Below are 19,688 nucleotides of genomic sequence, written 5' to 3'. Positions count from 1 at the left end.
TTCTACCATAAGGACCATTACCATTAGGACACTGGAGTAATGACTGCTGAAAATGGGGCTTTGTAATCATGTGTGTCAACTCTTAGCTGGTTGTTAGAAGACCAGATGCTTTTTAGGACAACTATCCATAGAGTCGCCATGAGCTCAACAGCACCTAACAATAAATCATGTGTGAATGAACACACACACACACACACACTTTCAGAACCACTTGTCCCATACGGGGTCATGGGGAACCAGAGCCTACCCGGCAACACAGGGCATAAGGCCAGAGGGGGAGGGGACACACCCAGGACGGGACGCCAGTCCGTCGCAAGGCACCCCAAGCGGGACTCAAACCCCAGACCTACCAGAGAGCAGGACCCGGTCCAACCCACTGCACCACCGCACCCCCCCAATAAGGTAATAATAATAATGATATCATAATCAATGATATTCTCATATCATCATCTCCATTCACCTAGCTGACACAATGCATTTGGAAATGCTAAGTAAGAAACTTCATATTTACAATCAATTCAGTGTGAGTACTATGGTCAAGGTTCTTGCCCTGGAGGGGGATTTGAACCCACAACCTTCGGATTACGTATAGACAGCTGTAAACAGGCCATTACCCAGTTTTGGGCTCAGAGGTGGTTCAATTTACAGTCCTCTTTTCATTGAGCCTGTTTCATTCTACGAGTTTGGAGAAACTGGCACTTTAAACGCAACAAAGCTATAAGTTTACTGAATCCCATCATCGATCTAATGTTCACGAGTTCATATTTTTTCTGAAAAACAACAAAGTCAAACATTTTACCAGTTACATCACACAACATGTGTGAATACTAAATTATAAATCAGTCATTTCATGCACTAATAGCCATTTGCAATGTTAACAATGGTTTTTTGGCTCTATTTTTAAATCAAGGAATGTTATTTGATTAAAAAAAGTATACTTTTTTGTCAAAAACATGAACATTTCCTGGTCATTCAAAAGTTTTTAACACTGGTTAAAAAATCTCCCTCTCACCCCCACTTCCTCAAGCCTGGGTCTTCTACCAGAGACCTTGGAGTCTGACGGTTCTGCGCAGTATCTTAGCTGTTCCGAGGACTGCGCTCTTCTGGACAGAGACTTCAGATGTTGTTCCTGGAATCTGCTGGAGCCACTCTCCCAGTTTGGGGGGTCACAGCCCCGAGTGCTCCTATTACCACTGGGACCACCCTGCAATTCTGCCTTCTGGTAACTCCACTCCTTCAGTCCTGATCACCTTCCCTTTTCTTGCTACCATTCGACCACACTTATCCACTCCGAATGACACCCCAATGTCATCACTGTATATCTTGGTGAGGTGGATCGATGTCTTGTTCACTCCTGGCATACAGCTTGACGTCATCCATGTAGAGGTGGTGGCTTATGGTTACTTCACTTCTAAACTTTTATCCATATCCAGTCTTTGCGATGATCTGACTGAGAGGGTTCAGGCATATGGAGAACAGCAGCGGATACAGTGCATCACCTTGGTATATGCCACACTTGATGGTCACTTGTGTGATGGCCTTGGAGTTGGCTTCTAGTGTTGATTTCCAGAGCTGCACTGAGTTCTTGAGGAAGGATATCAGTGTCTTGTTAGCCTTGTATAGTGTCAAGCACTTCGGTATCCATGTGTGGGGCATTGAGTTGTAGGCTTTCTAACCAAGCATTGTAAGACAAGGTACCAACACTTATTAAAACAGAACGGTATTTAATGCAGAGATCCTACCCCTGGAACTCTTGATGTTTAGCTCTGAGCACTAAACCACTTGCCAAATGTGTTGCAGAAAAAAGAAGGTGAGCGTGCCGATGCGTGTGCGCAAGAATGGCAACGTCAAGAAGACGCCCTATGACAACTGGGTGACAAGGCAGAACAGGGTAAAAGTGTTGTGAAATAAGGTTCATGAGACCATGTTGGTTTCCAGAAAGCAGCTGACACATAGCACAGTGCCAGGACCAGGTAGGATCAAGCACAAGCTACCTATTGGTGCAGGTGTGGGCTGTTTTTCTCCCTAAAACTGAGCTGTGGAAACTGGTCAAGGTCTGCTTTACACGCACAGCACAAAAGTAGACACTGAATCTGACACATTATATGTGGCCCAGCCCAGAAGCAGCAAACCAGTCTGACTACTTAGGTGCTTCCAGAAAGGAAAAAAAAAAAACTTGTTTTTTAGCCTGCCTGTAACTGACTGTAATATGCCCCCAAATATTTAAAAGATACTTATTTATTATCTCTTAGCAGCATTATGATACAAGCTATGAAAACATGCAAATGTCCCAGGATTTTACACATTAACATTAGTTATTATTAATTACATCATCTGTTTCATTACCATGTGTTAGAATAGTTATGGTGAATTACATGGTAAATACTAGAATAATTATCAAAGAATAGTTAAAATAAACAAAATAATTATAATAATCAAAATGTAATAAAGATTAAAAAAAGTAATACAATAACTGAGTTTTACTGTAATAAAGAGTAAAGAATAAAACAAACAAGAACCAAATAGAAGTAAGTACACTCCAACACCATGTTATACTTAACATGAAAATGCACACACACAGGCTGAAACCACTTATCCCAAGTGGGGTCGCGTCAAACCAGAGCCTAACCCGGCAACACAGGGCGCAAGGCTGGAGGGGCAGGGGGAGACACGCTCAGGACGGGATGCAAGTCCGTCACAAGGCACCCCAAGCAGGACTCGAACCCCAGACCCACCAGAGAGCGGGACCCGGCCAAACCCTTTGCGCCCCTGTGTCCCACCCCTATGCCCCCCCACACCATATAAATACAGCTCATTATTAATAGTAGTCTTTATGCACTTTTGCAGAAAAGAAAGATCATTTAAACTGCTTAAAGTGTCACAGGTGAAGAGTTTAATTGTCTGACATGTAAGCAGATTTTTTAAAAGACTCTGGTATCTTCCTGTATGTTGTGTATGTGCAGGTAAATATGAGCAAAGAAAAAAAGGAAGGTGTGCCGTGGGTGGGGCTCATCGTACGGAGGGGAAATAAGAGCCCTGTTTAGAGAAGATAGCACAAATGCTGTGCTCCCAAACTTCATTACAGCATTTATAATCCGATATGGAGCCAGCTAGGGGTGTTGTTTTCTGCATCATTTACATTTCGGCATCCGTTGCCTTAATGGAGCACCAGCGAATTATGCTCGTGTTGTTTACCTGGAATCCGGCAACACTGCGTCAGCGTTCTCTGTGGTCAATTTTTTGTTGGTGATAACGTCACACCAGATTGCGAGAAAGTTTCTGTTCAGGTGGTGATTAATTGTCTAGTCAGAAATCACTGTGGGATGTGCTGCGATTGATGAGAGCGGGTGAGTCACATGGGAAAAGGGAGTAAAGAAAAGCGGGAGGGGGGTGGTGACCCGGTGGTGACTGAGTTACAGGTAAGCAGGGATATGCTGCTCATTCCACTTCTCTCATCCAGGACCCGTTGCTTATTAAAGCCAGATTGCATCCTCCTGCTCTGCGATCTTCTGCTCATTCAATCTCAGGTGAAGGAACCCTCAGTCAGACATGATTCCATACACCTATATTTTACCATAATTGTTGGGATTCCCACACTGACACTCAATTAAATGCAGTATGATTACCAGGTCCACCCCAATGCAACTGAAAACAATGAAGTTGACAGCAAACAAAACCTTCTCCAGCTTTGTTTTTTTCAAAGTCGAAGAAACTTTAAAAAGACACGATGATTAATGGGAAGGCCCCCTGCATATGCTGTCAGATTAGCGTACACACACAGGCACTCCCCTACATGTTGTATTTTTTGAGGATTTCTGATTGTTTTTTTTTGCAGTCTTGCTTCTTCCTCACACCGAGATGCAGACGGGAGGAGGGGGCAAACATTTCGATGCTGCTCTTTCTTTCAGTGGCAGGTGAACCCCAGGCACTTTCAGCATGCTCACACAGAACTGTTAGACCACACACTAAATTTCCCTCTACATTAATTTCAGCCTTTTCGATACAGATAGAATAATTTAAAAAAAAAAAATCTAGGAAACAATTTAATTTTCCCTTTTGTCCCAACACATCTGCAGTTTAGAACAAGTACCGATCGAATATTCCCAGAACAGAACTGTAAGTAGGTGTGGTAAGAGTGCCCTTGATGTTGAAGTGAAAGAGGTCCCTCTGGTGTTATTCTTGTACAATACAGTACGGTGCCATACTGCATACTCAGAAAGAGTTACAAGAATACCTTGCCCACATACCCCACTTTACGGGCATAATTCCACCAGTTTATGAGTGAGAACTGTATATAAATCTCCTAGATAGGAACATAAATTACAAGGAAAATTATAATTACATACATACAAAATTATTCATAATCATAATTAATTATAATACAAATGAATCACCATTCATCTGAATAGTAAAGGTACAATGCTGAGCTGAGCATAAAAATGAACCAAAATATGCCTAGTGATGTCTTGACTATATAGATAAGGACGAACATTCATCAAGGTATAGTCCCGGTTGTCAGAAACCACTTTAACAAGGTAATTATCATAGTGAAAGTACCTGGTAAGGCATGTAAGCTGCCTTTGCTGAGATATTTCTTAAAGTGCAGTGTGGCAAACCAGACCACTGCGGGATGGGCACACACTGGACTCAAGTGTGGTGATGAAACACTGGAAAAAAAAAATTATTGCATAGGTTCTTGGAAACTCTTTAAAAAAAAATTGCAAAACTTCACATGCCAAAATATACGGACTTGCAACGACAACAAAGACAAAAACACGAAGGGAACTCAGCGCAATCACTATCCAAGATACACATCTGTCTTTTGCACAAAGTTCTTGTCCTCAGTGATACTCTGGGCAAATGTTGCAATTAAAACCAGAGTGTGAACAAACAAATCATTTTCCTGATTTCTCCTGGGTGTTTTCGTGGGCGCCGCCTCTCTTCTTCACGTCACCCTGGACAGAACATCCCCAATACAGTTTGCAAGAAAACAATTAAAATGATCAGGCGCATTAACAAGAACGAGAGGCACGATATGCTACAGAATGCTCCATAAAAATAAAATGCATTAAAAGAAAGAAAAGATAACTTCGGGGAGGCTGACATGGGTGCTGGAGAGCCAAGATGCAAGCGAGAGTTTCGTGTGGTGGCTCCGATGCGGTACATGCTTGTGCCCCTGTGCGCCGTGTAAAAATGCTTTATGGTGGCCATGAAATTGCTGGGACTCACTGTGTATTCCTGCTCATCATCAAGGTGTACCGCTTGAAGGCACTGGTACAACTTTGTTGTTCTCCTCCAGAATTAACCTTTACATTTACATTGACATTTATTCATTTAGCAGACGCTTTTGTCCAAAGCGACGTACAGTTTATGCATTACATTGAGAAAAGGAGACAGAGCTGCAGACACGAAAGTCTTACGTAGACATAGTTTGTTCCCTACCACTTGCTACACCGAGGTTCATCGTTCAAGTAGGTGCATAAGACACAGACAAATCCCGATACCAAGACCAATTTTTTTTTTTTTTATTTATTAAATATTATAAGATACACAAATGAGCAGTACAATACCAGAGTAATGGCTGAATAAAGGTTGTGTCTGGGGATGCTTCTGGAGTTACGATGCACGAACGGTTACACCATAGATGATCTGAAGAGATCTTGGGCAAAGTGTAGTTGTTTTGCTACCGCTATCACCTTTAGTTAATTCTTTAAAAAATTTTCAGGGCATAGCTTCTAAACTGAATTCAAGGTGTACCTTCTGCTTGCTCATGAACTGAACTTTAAGGTCAAAATACCTTCTGTTGTTCTTTTATTCCAAAATATGCATCAGAATTAAAAGTCCAGGTAAAAGTATTACAAAGGCATTATTTTAGAAAGTTAGTTTGACAGTTATGGAAGACACACACTGCTGAGTCAGTGTATTCACCATCATATCTGTCATTTACATTCCAGAGTTCAGCGCTGGAGATCGAGTTGCCAGTGCTTAATAAACTGGATTTGTGGCCAAATGCTTCAGATTCAAGTCTCAGCAGGCATCCCGGTGTACAAACCGTTGCGAGAGTATTTTACCATGAACAGTGTCAACAAAATGATTCATGTGCATAACAGCAACACTGTAAAGACTGTGGAAACTGCTTGGTAATTTGTTATGTAGGTGTTACATTTCTAAATATATGTACATAGGACAAGATGCAAAGAGGTCCGGTTTTCGGTTTTTCTGATCAAATAAACAGATCCCTGGTGCGAGGGGAAAGCAGGCACGACGCTTACACGTTAAGTCTTACATTCTTTGACGCACTTCGAAACAGTCACTTCCTCCTTTGCGAATAATCTCACACCCTTAGATAGAATATGCTTAATAATGTCAACGCACAGAAAAAAATCGTTGTATGTATCTAGTCACACAAGCAGACCGTATGTGTGGTCAAGCGAAAGAGGAAATGGACTTGAGTTTTGTGGTTGAAAGGAGGGGTTAGTTGCCATGGTGCCAAAGAACGGAAACTCGGCCCCAAAAAAAAAATCACCAAAATGAGAACTTGGAGCACACGCGCACTTTTATACTCTACTTAAAATGACATTAAAAGCATATAAACGTATTTTTTTCTGTTAAAACAGTACACTGTTAGGGAAAAATAAAATATTGTGTTATGAGACAGAAAGGACCACTGTTGACCCTATGTCTAGGGCATTTTCTCTGTGGTGCATTATGGTAAAACTCATTTTACAACTGACGAATGCTTAATTTCATGCGAGTTCACTGCAAAGAACCACGTGGGAAGTAACGAGATGTTTCATGCTGCCATGTGCGGCACGCTCTCTTGCGGAGCAGGGACATCCGGCTTATATTTCTGACCCTCCAGAGCAGTCTGTTTTGCTGTTCTGCATCTCACCCTCCTCATCATCAGTTTCTTTGCTTACTGATCGTGTCATAGGTGTCTTGGGCATGAGGGGTTAATCCCTGAGGAGCAGAAAACTCTATTATAACACACAGAGCAGCAGTAGCAGTTTAAGAAGTAGAAGTAACAACTACAAGAAATAGCAGAAAGTACTGCATGAAGAAAAAGAAGAAAGTGACCAGTGATACTGATCAATGAGGATGAAGATCTTACAGTGTAGATGCCCTCGCCTTGGTCTTTCTTCTAGAAAATAAAGCAGAAGTGTATAGTTAGACAGAGAGATCCTTCCACTAGTAACTCCCAATTCTCCATGTCCACTTGCACTAGATGCCCCCCCCCCACATCTCAATGAATATATGTACATGAAGTACTGACACACATACTCATTCATATAGAGTATGAACCTTTATCGCCTTTTTCTGAGAGCAGAAAAAGCACCTCATCATGTGGGTTCAATAAATCAGTTCCATACATCCCACCATCTGATCTAAACCTTCACTTCCAGAGGGAAACTATTTCTGCCAACATAAAACAGCTGGCACCCCCTTTCTTTCTGACACTTGAGTTTTCTGATTAACAAAATTATTCCTGCAAATCTCATACAAACACAACAAAAATATAAATATACATTCACTTAATAGAATTAACGGAAAAGAGTTAGTTATTGATACCTGAGACAATGCACTGTTCCTTGTGCTTATCTGCAGAAAAAACAAAAACAGGAGCTCACAAAGGGTAGTATGTCCAGAATTGTTATCAATGAAGTGCGTGGATGTGTGCATCATGGGGTGTATTAATGGGGTTCGCAAGGCATCCAGCACATTGCAGCAGGTAGGTTAGTGGATAGCGCTTCTGTGCGAATGTCCTGGGTTCAATTCCCACTGCCTGCTCTTGATCCCCTTGATCAAGGAACTTTCCCTAAGCTAAAACACTCAAAAAATTACCCACCTGTGTAAGTCACTTTAAGTTCCCCTGAATAATTGTGTGAGCTGAGTTGAATAAATATGCACTAATGTAGTGATGCGCTCTGAATATGTATACTGGTGTTTGCTGCTTCATAGTGACGGAGATGGGAAAACAAAGGTGTGAGCAGGGTGAAACTTCTATCCCATCCCTACCTTTAGCTGTTATTTGGAAATAAGACTGTGAAAATCTTGCTTGTAATTCACTAAAATCCTCCTCCTAACAGAGTTACCCCTCCCAGTTGTAGCCCCAAGCACGGCACCTTCAGTCTGCAGTACAGCACGGTGAGGATGATGCCGTACAAAAAGAGGATCCCGTCCAGGGTGTAGCAGATGGCTGCGTGGTTCGAGGCCTCTGATCGCAGAAGACAGAGAAAACACACGTTGACATGCTTAAAAACACACCAGCAGCACAATGAAAATCTCCAGCGTTGCGTCTCGGCGTCGGGGCATCGTGGTCACGACAATGACAAGCTTTGTTGAGATCACCGTGCAAATACATGCAAAGAGCCTAAAAATAGCGGCACAGCTCTCGTCTCACCCGCTAATGCTGATCTAAATACGTTTTACACATAAAAAGACTTCAGACATGAGGAAGTTACGTGAGCTGCTCTTTCGTTAGAACAGTGGCTGCAGTCGTGCGTTTGAAACGTTTTCGAGTTTATGAGGAGCCGTCCCTCAGGAGCACGAGTTCGGCAGCAGAGGTGGGATGCAAAAGATATGAATTTGTACAGCTGAAATAGCACAGCTGCGCTTCAGTCTAAAGAAACAAGTATGCTATTTTACAACGGGAATTTATATTTAGACTGTGCTCTAGATTGATTTCCAGGTGGCACAAATTTTGGTTAGGATTAGGCTTAGGGTAATTCAAGGTGATGCAATGTGAGAAAACATTCACATTGTCATTTTTTACTGTCACATATACACACACACCCAAATCTTTGTCTCATTTCCTTCTTTCTAATTCACAAGCGTTATAAAGAACATCAAAGTACCTATCAAACATGAACACAACTGAAAACACTTCCGCCCTTCATATACCCCTTACTGCTCTTAATGTGATTATTGTTATTAACGGGGGACCCGAAAGGCGGTTCGTCAGGAAACCGGAGGTGAACATCTGGAGGATAAAGGCTATGGAAGAGAAATAGCCAAATTTGGCCATGTGATGCTCGGGGGAAATGAGACATCAGTGAGAAGAATTTCAACACCCTATGATTGTCTATATAAAGACTTAAAATGGACATTAAATATGCCTGAGGTTGTTTCTACTGCTCATGGTAAGGGCACATAAAATGACTTTGTCAGGGTTCAGCTGCAGGTCTGAGGTGTGGATCCTCTAAAAGACACTATATTTTGTGTATTATTAAAATATTATAATATTTTGGAATATTTTTCAAACACATGTAAAAGTATATAGTATAAATCATTAAAATATGGGAAAAATTTGTGTACTATATTGTACTCTAACAATAATTTTGTGTTTAAGTATTATGTATATGTATATTGTATTTATTGTCTAATTAAAAGTTTTGTGTGTCCTTATGGGTTTTAAGTATCTTATCAACCCTTTGTTTCTTACTTAAAAATAAAATATCTGTTCTAATCGAATTTAGGGTTGTGCTGAAAATGGGGAAATTGCTCAAGAGACGATACAGTTGTGACACCGAAAGATATCGGACTGAAACGTTTCCCTTATGCTGGAATACATTTGTGAAAATGATCATGTTCACAATAATAAATAATAATTATGTTCAAGTTTCCATGTGTGCTTGTTTGTGGGCATACCAGCTAAGGAAGTGTTCTTTTCTAGTATCTGTGGCAGATGTTAAAATTGCAGTAAAGTATATTAACACGCAGGAAAGCATAAATAATTTATAGGCCCTAAGGTATTTACATTATAGCCTACTTACAGATAAAAAAAACTTAAACTAAATGGAGGACATTCAAAATGTTGGTCTATACCTTTTTCTCCCAAGTTTTCCTTTTTACATTGTTTTGTATAGGCTACACAAAGTATAACTTAAGACCTAGTTTGATTAATTCCTGCCCAGCCGGCATTGCTTTTGTCTAAGATTGATCATCAAAGACAACTCAGTTACTATTGTTGTACACATTCATATATTTCTATATATATATATATGAACGTATGTTAAATCCTTGTCCTTGAATCACGAAATGGTTTTTTAATGAGAAGCAGTGTTTCTCATCTGACATAATATTTGTAATTACCAATTCCATGTTTCTTTAAAGGAAATTATTTAAGATTTAGATTTAAGTACACTTTAATATTTCATACAACAAGAATTATCATACATACAGGGTTCACATACTTTCAAGCAGCACTTGGTGCGCGTGTAAATATAAAAGGTACCTTGCCAATTTAGCGTGATAACATACGTATGGGAAATAAGAAGTTACTGACCAGCACAGTTCAGGTTCATGCACAAAAAGAAGGCACACGTGTAAATGAAGCCCCCCGTCATCTTGTCACCGGGACGTGGACGCGTTTAGTGCTGCAGCTCCTTGTGCACTTGATCTACGAGTCTCACTGTCAGTATGTTTGTGTGTGTGTGTGCATGTTAATGTGTGAGAAAGCGGTAGTAGGAAGTCACCGCACTGAAGTGCCCACACACTCAATGTTTGCACCCCTCCTAGCCAAGTGTTGAACAAGGAAAAAGAAAGAGATACAACTGAATGCGCTTTGCAAGTGTGTGAAACTAATTTGCCAGTTAAACTGAATTCTTTAGCTTACATTTCCCTACAAAGCGACAAAGCTACTTACACTGACTGAGCCATGAAAGAAAAAAAAAAAAAGAATTACCATTTTTAACAGTTATCAGTTCAGGGCAAATACCATCACCAAGGGTACTACAACAGGAGTGGGGATTCAAACCTGGGTCCCTCCAGTGCAAAGCGGCTCAAACCACCGCGCCAACTGCTGAACCACTTGATACTAACAGGTTAACATCGACAGACCTATGTATAAATGTATATGTCATTCTGAAAGATCAACATATATTTAAGGAAGTGATAGAACATAATGGAAATATGGAGCAATTATTGAGCAAGTCTTTTCAAGCTTTTGGGAGGTAATGTGCATGTTGGTGCAAAGCACATCCTCAGTTTTCAAACTGATCATCACATCTTATTACATAAAATGAACACTGTATTTTAACCAATGCATACAGCATTTATTGGGTTAGTTATGACTTGTATGTTAAACTACTTTACATTGCACTCATGTACGTGCAGTGATTTTTTTTATGAGTACTGTGCTAAACATTACAGCTTCTCCCAAGTATGTTGCAAAAATCACAGAAATAAGCTAATTTTTATGCAACACATTTATTTACGTTTGTACAGGTATCCGCTTCACTGTCACCACATCCCACCCTTGCGTGGGGAAGACAGATGGTTAAAGATTCCAAAGCAAAAATCTATTTATAGCTGAGAGTTTTCTGAGTGGATTACAACTGGACCAATGCGGGAATGAGGTTGACTGTTGGAGCTCTAAGCGCTCAGGACAGGTAGAGCTGGGCTCAGACCTAAAATAAAACTGCTCTGAGTCACTTCAGCGGTCCACTTCCCCAAACACGATGTCCTGGGTGCCTGGAAGAAAAGCAAAAAGCAAGCTGGTTCTCACAGAGCCAATAGAATACAGTTTAACTTCTACTTAACTACATTATGTTATAGACAATACATGGATTTATAATTTTTATAATAATTTAAATAATCATAACTACATAAACCATATAATTTATATACTAAGCTTAGATTGTATGATATTACAGATTATGAAAAATGCAGCAAGTCAAACTAATAGTGAAGAGTCTTACCTATAATTGCCACCACATCAGCCAGCATGTGGCCTTTAGCCATTTTGTCCAATCCAGCCTAAAGGAGAAAATAATGAAGAACACTCAGTTTAAAATCTCTCAAGATTAAGTACTTGAGCAAAGTGCGGTCACAGAGATAGTCAAAGAAGATATGAAGTGTAACAGCAGTTTGGTGTGTAATGGCTGAGGTCAGAGCCAAGGGCACCAATCAGTTATTTTTACTTCAGATATTCAACCGGAAACACTGTTCATTTAAAAATATTCTGAACTGATATCTAGTGTGGGCAGAAGTTTTATAGCTACAGCTCAGGTTTTACTGCTTAAAAAAAATTAAGGCAAGAATCAAAACAAATGATGGGGTGCAGGAGATGGATCCCTGAAAACTAGTCAAAGTGTTACCAGGTGAGCAAATCCGGGGGCCTTGATTTTGCAGCGATAAGGACGGCTGGATCCGTCCGACACCAGATAGACACCAAACTCTCCCTGTGACCAAACACATAAAGTGTCAACGCCAAAATTGACAGCAACGGGCAGACACACAGCTCTCGGTGGTCATCACATAGTGTCACAGGATGTTTTTTTTTTTTTTTTTTTTTTTTTTTTAAACCTTGGGGGCCTCCACAGCAGTGTATGTGGCTCCAGGTGGCACCTGGTACCCCTCAGTGTATAGCTTGAAATGGTGAATCAGAGACTCCATGGACATCTGTATGACAAACAGAACAGTTCAACATAACTCACGATACTTAACATTTTCCTACAGCACAATCAGGAACATAGTAATAATCCACCACATTTTGCTGCCTGGCTGATACGTTTTAACTTTATATAAACAGGTGCTTATACAATAGAGCAAAATATATTAAGAACCTTGCACCAACTTTTAATCAGATCCCCCGATTAACACTAAACCATTAATTACATCAGAGGCAGGAGCGGCAGAGCTGTAAATGCACATGAATAATCCACAATAGTACAGGGATACAGGGACACCCAGGTGCCATAAAGACACAGGTCTGAAAAACAGTAACACAGATGATGGGCTCTTCCTCTTCTTACCTTCATCTCAGACCTCTTAGGGGGAGCAATCTTGGCATCATCTACTTTGATCTCCCCTTCCGGCATCTTATTGAGACAGTGAAGCATGATCCTGAGAGACTGCCTCATCTCCTCCACACGACACAGGTACCTGAAAGACAGGGAGACACACTGTTAACACGCACCATACAAACACCATACAAAGCTGTACTTATAAAACCATTTATAAATACTTAAAATCTAAATAACCATACAGAACAGCTCATTCACACAGGAACGGCCATCAGGTGGCTGGATATTGGAATGACCGGATAGTACAGTGAAACACAATAGTTTATATCCAAAATACAACTGCAGAATTTTTTTTAAAAAAAAAAAGGTTCATCTGGAATATTTTTTACCTAGGTTATTTCAATATTTGAAATAATTTTGAAACATACAACTTTCAATAAGCAAAACTATTTTACTGAAAATGATGAATATGGAGAATTTGAAGAAATCATAATATTTTGTGCACCAGCCTCCTTTTCTCATTCAGATTACTTGTAATTCTTCTCTGTAGTAGGATACTTGGCAAAATTAAATACAGTTTATTTTCAAGCAATTTCCAAGCTTACTATAAATAAAGAACAAAAAAAAATTAAATACACAATTTCTAAGGAATGTTTGTATACATTGCACAGAATGTTTTGTGCAATGACACTTTTATGCCTCTTTCCATGTGCATCAAGTATATGATACATAGAGATGATCAGTTAAAAGCTTGGCATGACCCATCCTTATCAGTCCAGTCATGGAAAGATGAACTGTAGATTGTATAAATGTCCTCCCCAAACACATTTAAAGCATACAGAAGTACCAACAGAATTACTGAAGATTATGAAAACACACACCAGGAGTTTGTAAACTCCTAAAATGTAAGGAAGCAGTTTAAATACATAAACACACATTCACTAACCTGTCATAGCAGTCACCATTGCTGCCAATGGGGACGTCAAACTCCACCTGATCATAAACATCATACGGCTGAGTCTTCCTGAGGTCCCATTTGATACCTGAACCCCTGAGCATGACGCCACTAAGAGAGAGGGAAAATCTGACTTACGAGGGCAATGCCAATGTGAACAATTTCATCTGAAGGAATGTATTTAATATCTTATTATCCAAGTGTTGACAGGTTGACAGTATTATACCACTACATGATTCAACTAACAATACATCCACTTAAATGCATCTTCAATTATAATTGTACATAATTATGTAAAACTGTGTAAGAGTTTTGAAGCCTTAGACTAGCCAAAGGTTACAGCACTGCTCACAACAGAGAATGTAAGTGGGTTTTTGACAGGAGCAATATTTATACCTAAAACCATAATTAAGGGCATCTTCTGCTGTCACCACCCCAATGTTCACTGTGCGATTCTTCCAGATGCGGTTGTTGGTCAGCATCTAAAAGTAAAAACAGGTAGGAGACAAACTGTATACAGTCTCATAAACATGTGACACTGACAACACTGTATGGAACACAGGCATCACTTTTCTCTCTTTTGGGAGCTGGACCTCACCTCTTCCACCTCATCAATTCGAATAGAGAAGTTCTTGCACCACTCATATATGTCATCCATTAGACCCAGGGGCATGTCCTGCAACACAATCATAATCATCACCACCACCAACACCACCAGTGTCGTCCCCATTCCTTGGTTTCTCCTCTTTGAGCAACAATTCCATAAAAACATATAGCATCTTAAACTAGAGATACATGCAGTATATACAAACAAAGGTACCATATGCAAGTGCATATTTACACTTGATGCTGACAGAAAGTTGAACTCACCTGATGGACTCCTCCTGGTCTGACATAGGCTGCATGCATCCTGGCTCCTGAAACACGCTCATAGAACTCAAACATCTGAGAAAGAGAAATGCAGCTATTAATTGTCATATTACTCACTCTCACACACAAACCTAAATGATCACTGACAGGGCCACTGAACATCAATGCACACACAAACCCGACCGATATGCAGTCAACAACCATCCATAAACAAAAGATACAATTACTAATGCAGAGAGAACACAAATGGAATGATTCCAATGTAGTTAAACTTTAAAAACAGCTTAATTCCAGAATTCTCTCCAACTCATTATACCCGCTTTTTCTCTCACCTTCTCCCTCTCCTCAAACATCCAGAAGAAGGGGGTCATGGCACCAATATCAAGGGCGTGGGATGTGACAGCCATAATGTGGTTTAAGATACGAGTCAGTTCCCCAAACAGCACTGTGTGAGAAGTAAAATATGAGTAGATCACTGATTAATAAAAAAATCTTGTTTGTGCAATCATTAAAGCTATTTTGATAAGGTACCCTTTAACAAAGACAACATTTGTAACAGAATTGTTAGAACCTGTGCTGTAATTACGTTAAATTTATACAGCACGTTTGCAGTTCATCTGCAGATCCCTGTCAGAGCTTTTTCATTCAATATTCTTTGTTATGCATTTTTAATTTTTTTTGGTACAATTTTGTCCATTCTTTATTATCTGATGCCAGACTGATCTGATGGCAGCTTACAGGAATAGCTCTTAAAAATAAAAAAAAAATTAAAAAAAAGAGTCAGCTCATGACAGATGCTTTCAGTACATTCTTCACACAGTGCTCTTTTCAATACAGCAACACACATCTCAACATAAAGTGACAGGCACAGAAAAACAATCAAGGCAGTTGCTAATGAGTTACGGAGATGAGTCATCTGGCAACATCTGAAATATCCAGTAGCACAACTGTTAGGGGATTTATGATATCCCACCTTTATCCTCGCAGTCTTCTTATATTGTTTCCCTGAGGCCTGTGCAAAGCATGCGCCCCAAATAGCTTATATAGCCAAATACCTACTTATGAACTGAACAGTGATGGCGAAGGATTGAAGTAAATATATTCCACATGCAATAAACACTGTGAAGGAAGTACACATATTACTGTGGAAGACACACCTCTGATCCACTGTGCACGGGGCGGGGCCTGAATATTAAGCAGCTTCTCCACAGCCAGCGAGTAGGCTTGCTCATTGCACATCATTGACACATAATCCAACCTGTCAAAGTACGGCAGGGCCTGTTGGAGAAGAAAAAAATTCACCGCACATTTTGAAAGAGTAAGCCAGAGTTCGGCATATTCACACTGAGCATATCGCAATCTCAAAGACACTGTGGTGGCAAACTACCTGCAGGTAGGTCTTGTACTCAATGAGCTTCTCTGTGCCACGGTGCAGCAATCCAATATGAGGATCACACTTCTTCACTGACTCGCCACTGAGCTCCAGCACCAGCCGCAGCACCCCGTGGGCCGCAGGATGCTGGGGCCCAAAGTTTATAGTGAGGTTGGACACCTCCTTCTCCGCAGGGGGATCCTTGTCTGTGAAGAAAGCAACATCGCAACACTGCAGAACCACAATGCAAGCACTCAAAGACTGTTACAGATAAACACATTCAAAGAAACTATGTGTCCTGTAACCTTCCTCTAGATAATGGGGCCAGACAAACAGCAAATGAACTATTTAAAAAAATGGAGGGGTACCATTCCATGGTGGTGGGGTCCACTTCTCAGTAATACTGCTGGGGTACATGACGGCACCCGCGTACTCCTCAGTCCACTCCACATCTGGCTGCCACTGCTTCTTCCTGAAACAACCACAATCAGTGTCAATAAAATGGTTTATATGGTTTACTACATTAAATAACAACACATTGTCACACTGCAATTTGAAAAACCCATTCTTGTACCCTTGATCAAGGTACTTAACCTAAATTTATACAACAGGAATAAACTGCTCTATAAATGTGTAAAACCTCTGTAAAGTCCATGGTGTAGCATTTTAAGTCACTTTGGACAAAAGAATCAACTAAATAAAGGTTAATTACAGTAGAGGAAATCAATCACTGTGTGAGAGTGGCAGTCAGCTAAACATTACTTTTTTAGGGTGTATTTTTCTTTAGTATTCCTAGTGTTTCCTTTCTCTTTTCCCTTTGTTTCTTGTGTTTCTGCATTCTCTCTCAGTGTGGTCCTAAGCAGACAATACCACTTTTTTATTTATTTTTTTTTTACCATTTTACTAATTATTACTGTTATTTGCACTGCTTAGTACCTGTGTCTTTTGTTTATCTATCTATGCTGTAGCCCATGCAATTTCAGTCTGTCATCAATTAAGTATTTATCCATCTAAGAGTATAAACATAACCCCAGACATGAAACCAGCATATTAAAAGCAATAAAGCTGACAAAAAAAAAATATTATTTGCACCATTTTTTTTCCAGGGAAACCATGATTGAGGATTGACAACACTCTGTGAAAGAACAGACACAGACGGATACAACATACTGATCATTCCTACAGCAAGCAGAACTTATGTATGCAAAAGAGTTTTTAAGTAAAATTAAAAAAACCTTTTAAACGGTTGTTACCTAATAAGTATGATGAACTGTGTCTTGTTATGCATCATCAGCTGGACGGATTATTATTCTGACCTGCTGCTGGCCACTTCGGCCTTAAAAACCACACTTAGTTCAGCAAGAAACAAACAGCATAACCGAAACTTGTTTGAACGTTTGGATCTTACCTATTCTGCAGCACTGTACATCCAGGGTTTATAAAATTATTGCTGAAAATGAAGGTTGAAGGACGTCCTAGCCTGGTGATCGACCTCAACATTGTTGCCGCCATATTGGCTGCCGACAAAAATCCCGTCCGGGTCGAGCGCGTGCACGCGCACCTATCGCGATATTACAGTAAAGTGGCGTTTCAGGCTAATGTCTGTTCTTATAACGTAATGGCTGCTGTGGTATGGAGGCAGTTTCGTTCATATGCAGCTGCTCGGTTTTTGTGATGTCTATAAAGAGATAGAAAATCAGCAGTTCACCGATTAGTCAGTACTTTCTGACTAATTATGTAATATTTGATTTCACGTTACCTTAAATTTGTCTTAAAATGAACATTTCTGTTGTATTTCATAATGACTTGTTGAAAGCAGTATAAAGTCAACACCTGACCTCCAGCACCTTAAGTCCTAAAAATGTAGTTATGCACTTTTTAAATTGTTTACGTAACTGGCACGCTCCGAAACAAACTATTGTGCCATATAAAATCCTTTATATCATAATTACTTACTTATTCATACAGGACAGTCTTGAGCCCTTGATGCAAGACTAAGCCACAGGTGTAATAGAAGGCGAAAGTGTCCCCCAAGTATTCAAGCACACCTGTGTATTATTATTCTTGTATTGCTGTTGTTTATTAAATTATTAATACACATACGCACACACGGATACTGCTTGTCCCAAACGAGATCGCGGTGAGGCAGAACCTAACCCAGCAACACAGGGCGCAAGGCTGGAGGGAGAGGGGACACATGCAGGATGGGACGCCAGCCCGTTGCAAGGCACCCCAAGCAGGACTCGAACCCCAGACCCGCCAGAGAGCGGGACCTGGCCAAGCCTGCTGCACCACCGCACCCTCCAAATTATTAATAATAACTGACAAAACTTGCTTACAAAGTTAGCTTTGCATACTAAACTACTTCAGAGAATTTCACTATTTATACATTTTTGTTGGAGGAAACCAGGTGAAGTCCATGGCTCTGGAGTTCAACAGCAGGAGCAGGATTAAGAAGTCTGTGAAAAGTCAATTTTGTAACTTAACTACTTCAAGATAGAAAGGTAATTATAGAAAGTGCAGTGCTAATAGAAGGGATTCCGCAAAGCAAATCGAAATAAAGCTACTTTTGCCTTATGGATAAGATACATGCTGTTTAAAGGCCCACTTTTCAATGTAAATATGATATTTCACAGCTATAAACATCACATGTTATCCGTTAAGGGCTGTTTATACATTTGGTTGTACTTTGAATATACAACAAAACATGCTACAGTCAAGTATTGCATATGAAGACGAATCTAAACATAAGAATTAGGCGATTACGGACATGCCATCGAGTCAACCCTGACTCAAGGGACCACTTGTGTGGTTTGCCACGCAAGGGAGGAGTGGAAGTGGTTTTCCAGTGCCTTTTTATGTGCATATCTGGTTTGCAAATGAAGGGAGACGCATATAAACTCTGCAGACACTGAGCAGGATTCAAACCCTAGACTCACTGAGCAAGTCTAAAGCTGTGTGGTACCAGCTTTATCCGAAGTGCCACCGAATTAAAGTATGCACTCGCAATAATGAGCACAAATTTTATTAAAGAAATGTTTTTATTTCTATAATACTGTGGAAAAATAATTACATACCTTTTTAAAATCAAAAAATAAATGAAAATTCAGTTGACTTTTTTTGCCTATGAGGAAAAGAAAAATCAACACATTTTCTTAAACAGGAAAGACTGCAAAATACTGAGTGCAACTGGATCAACAATAACAGTAACAAAAAGAACGATATAGCGGAGGAAATATTACACAAGTTCTGATGGAAAGTAGAACGAATTTAATGAGGTCAGATCTCTGACTCCACACAGAAACACTAGAAATATTCTTTATCTGGCCTCTAAACACCACAAATGATTGTCTTGTCTCCTTTATGTTAATAATACAAACCTCAATATTAAGATGAACAGTGGGGTAAAAGCTTTTGTCCACCTCCTAAGGCCACTTATTGCTACCCCAGAAACATTGACCTGTGATCCCACATGATGTTGTATACATAGAAAAGGTAAGTGGGAACAAAGGACAATAGAGTGAGGAAGAGGATGGAGACTGACCTGTTACACAGATAGCAAAGGAAGGACTTTCAAGGCCTGCGACCCACCCAGTCCTTTACACTGGACTTAATTACCCTAGGTGTAATTCACATGAGGGTTTCCTACACATTCGGTTCTTGGGTCTAGTCCCTGGTAACATGTCCTGGGTGTAGTCCTTACAATCATCTGCTGGATGTAGACTTGGCCAACAGCGGTTGGGTG

At 40.2% G+C, this 19,688-nt stretch overlaps 2 protein-coding genes across 2 annotated transcripts; both read right to left on the bottom strand.

Annotated features, from left to right (window-relative positions):
* Positions 1-5,659: 5,659 nt before the first annotated feature.
* On the bottom strand, positions 5,660-10,638 carry fcer1g (Fc epsilon receptor IgFc epsilon receptor Ig). Its single transcript, XM_018738569.2, has 5 exons — positions 10,286-10,638; positions 8,124-8,215; positions 7,570-7,599; positions 7,112-7,141; positions 5,660-6,960 (listed from the first exon to the last, which is right to left on the bottom strand). The coding sequence occupies exons 1-5, from the start codon at positions 10,344-10,346 to the stop codon at positions 6,904-6,906; spliced, it is 270 nt and encodes an 89-aa protein (XP_018594085.1). The 5' UTR covers positions 10,347-10,638; the 3' UTR covers positions 5,660-6,903.
* Positions 10,639-11,077: 439 nt separating this feature from the next.
* Positions 11,078-17,493, bottom strand: ndufs2 (NADH:ubiquinone oxidoreductase core subunit S2). The gene is made up of 14 exons (XM_018738543.2): positions 17,352-17,493; positions 16,312-16,415; positions 15,959-16,149; positions 15,729-15,849; positions 14,904-15,016; positions 14,572-14,646; positions 14,300-14,377; positions 14,098-14,183; positions 13,693-13,812; positions 12,756-12,885; positions 12,307-12,402; positions 12,099-12,182; positions 11,700-11,757; positions 11,078-11,472 (listed from the first exon to the last, which is right to left on the bottom strand). The coding sequence occupies exons 1-14, from the start codon at positions 17,453-17,455 to the stop codon at positions 11,435-11,437; spliced, it is 1,398 nt and encodes a 465-aa protein (XP_018594059.1). The 5' UTR covers positions 17,456-17,493; the 3' UTR covers positions 11,078-11,434.
* Positions 17,494-19,688: the final 2,195 nt, after the last annotated feature.

This window comes from Scleropages formosus, chromosome 3 (genome assembly GCF_900964775.1).
Source record: "Scleropages formosus chromosome 3, fSclFor1.1, whole genome shotgun sequence".
Classification (NCBI taxonomy): Eukaryota; Metazoa; Chordata; class Actinopteri; order Osteoglossiformes; family Osteoglossidae; genus Scleropages; species Scleropages formosus.
This window is presented reverse-complemented; position numbering and strand designations above follow the sequence as displayed.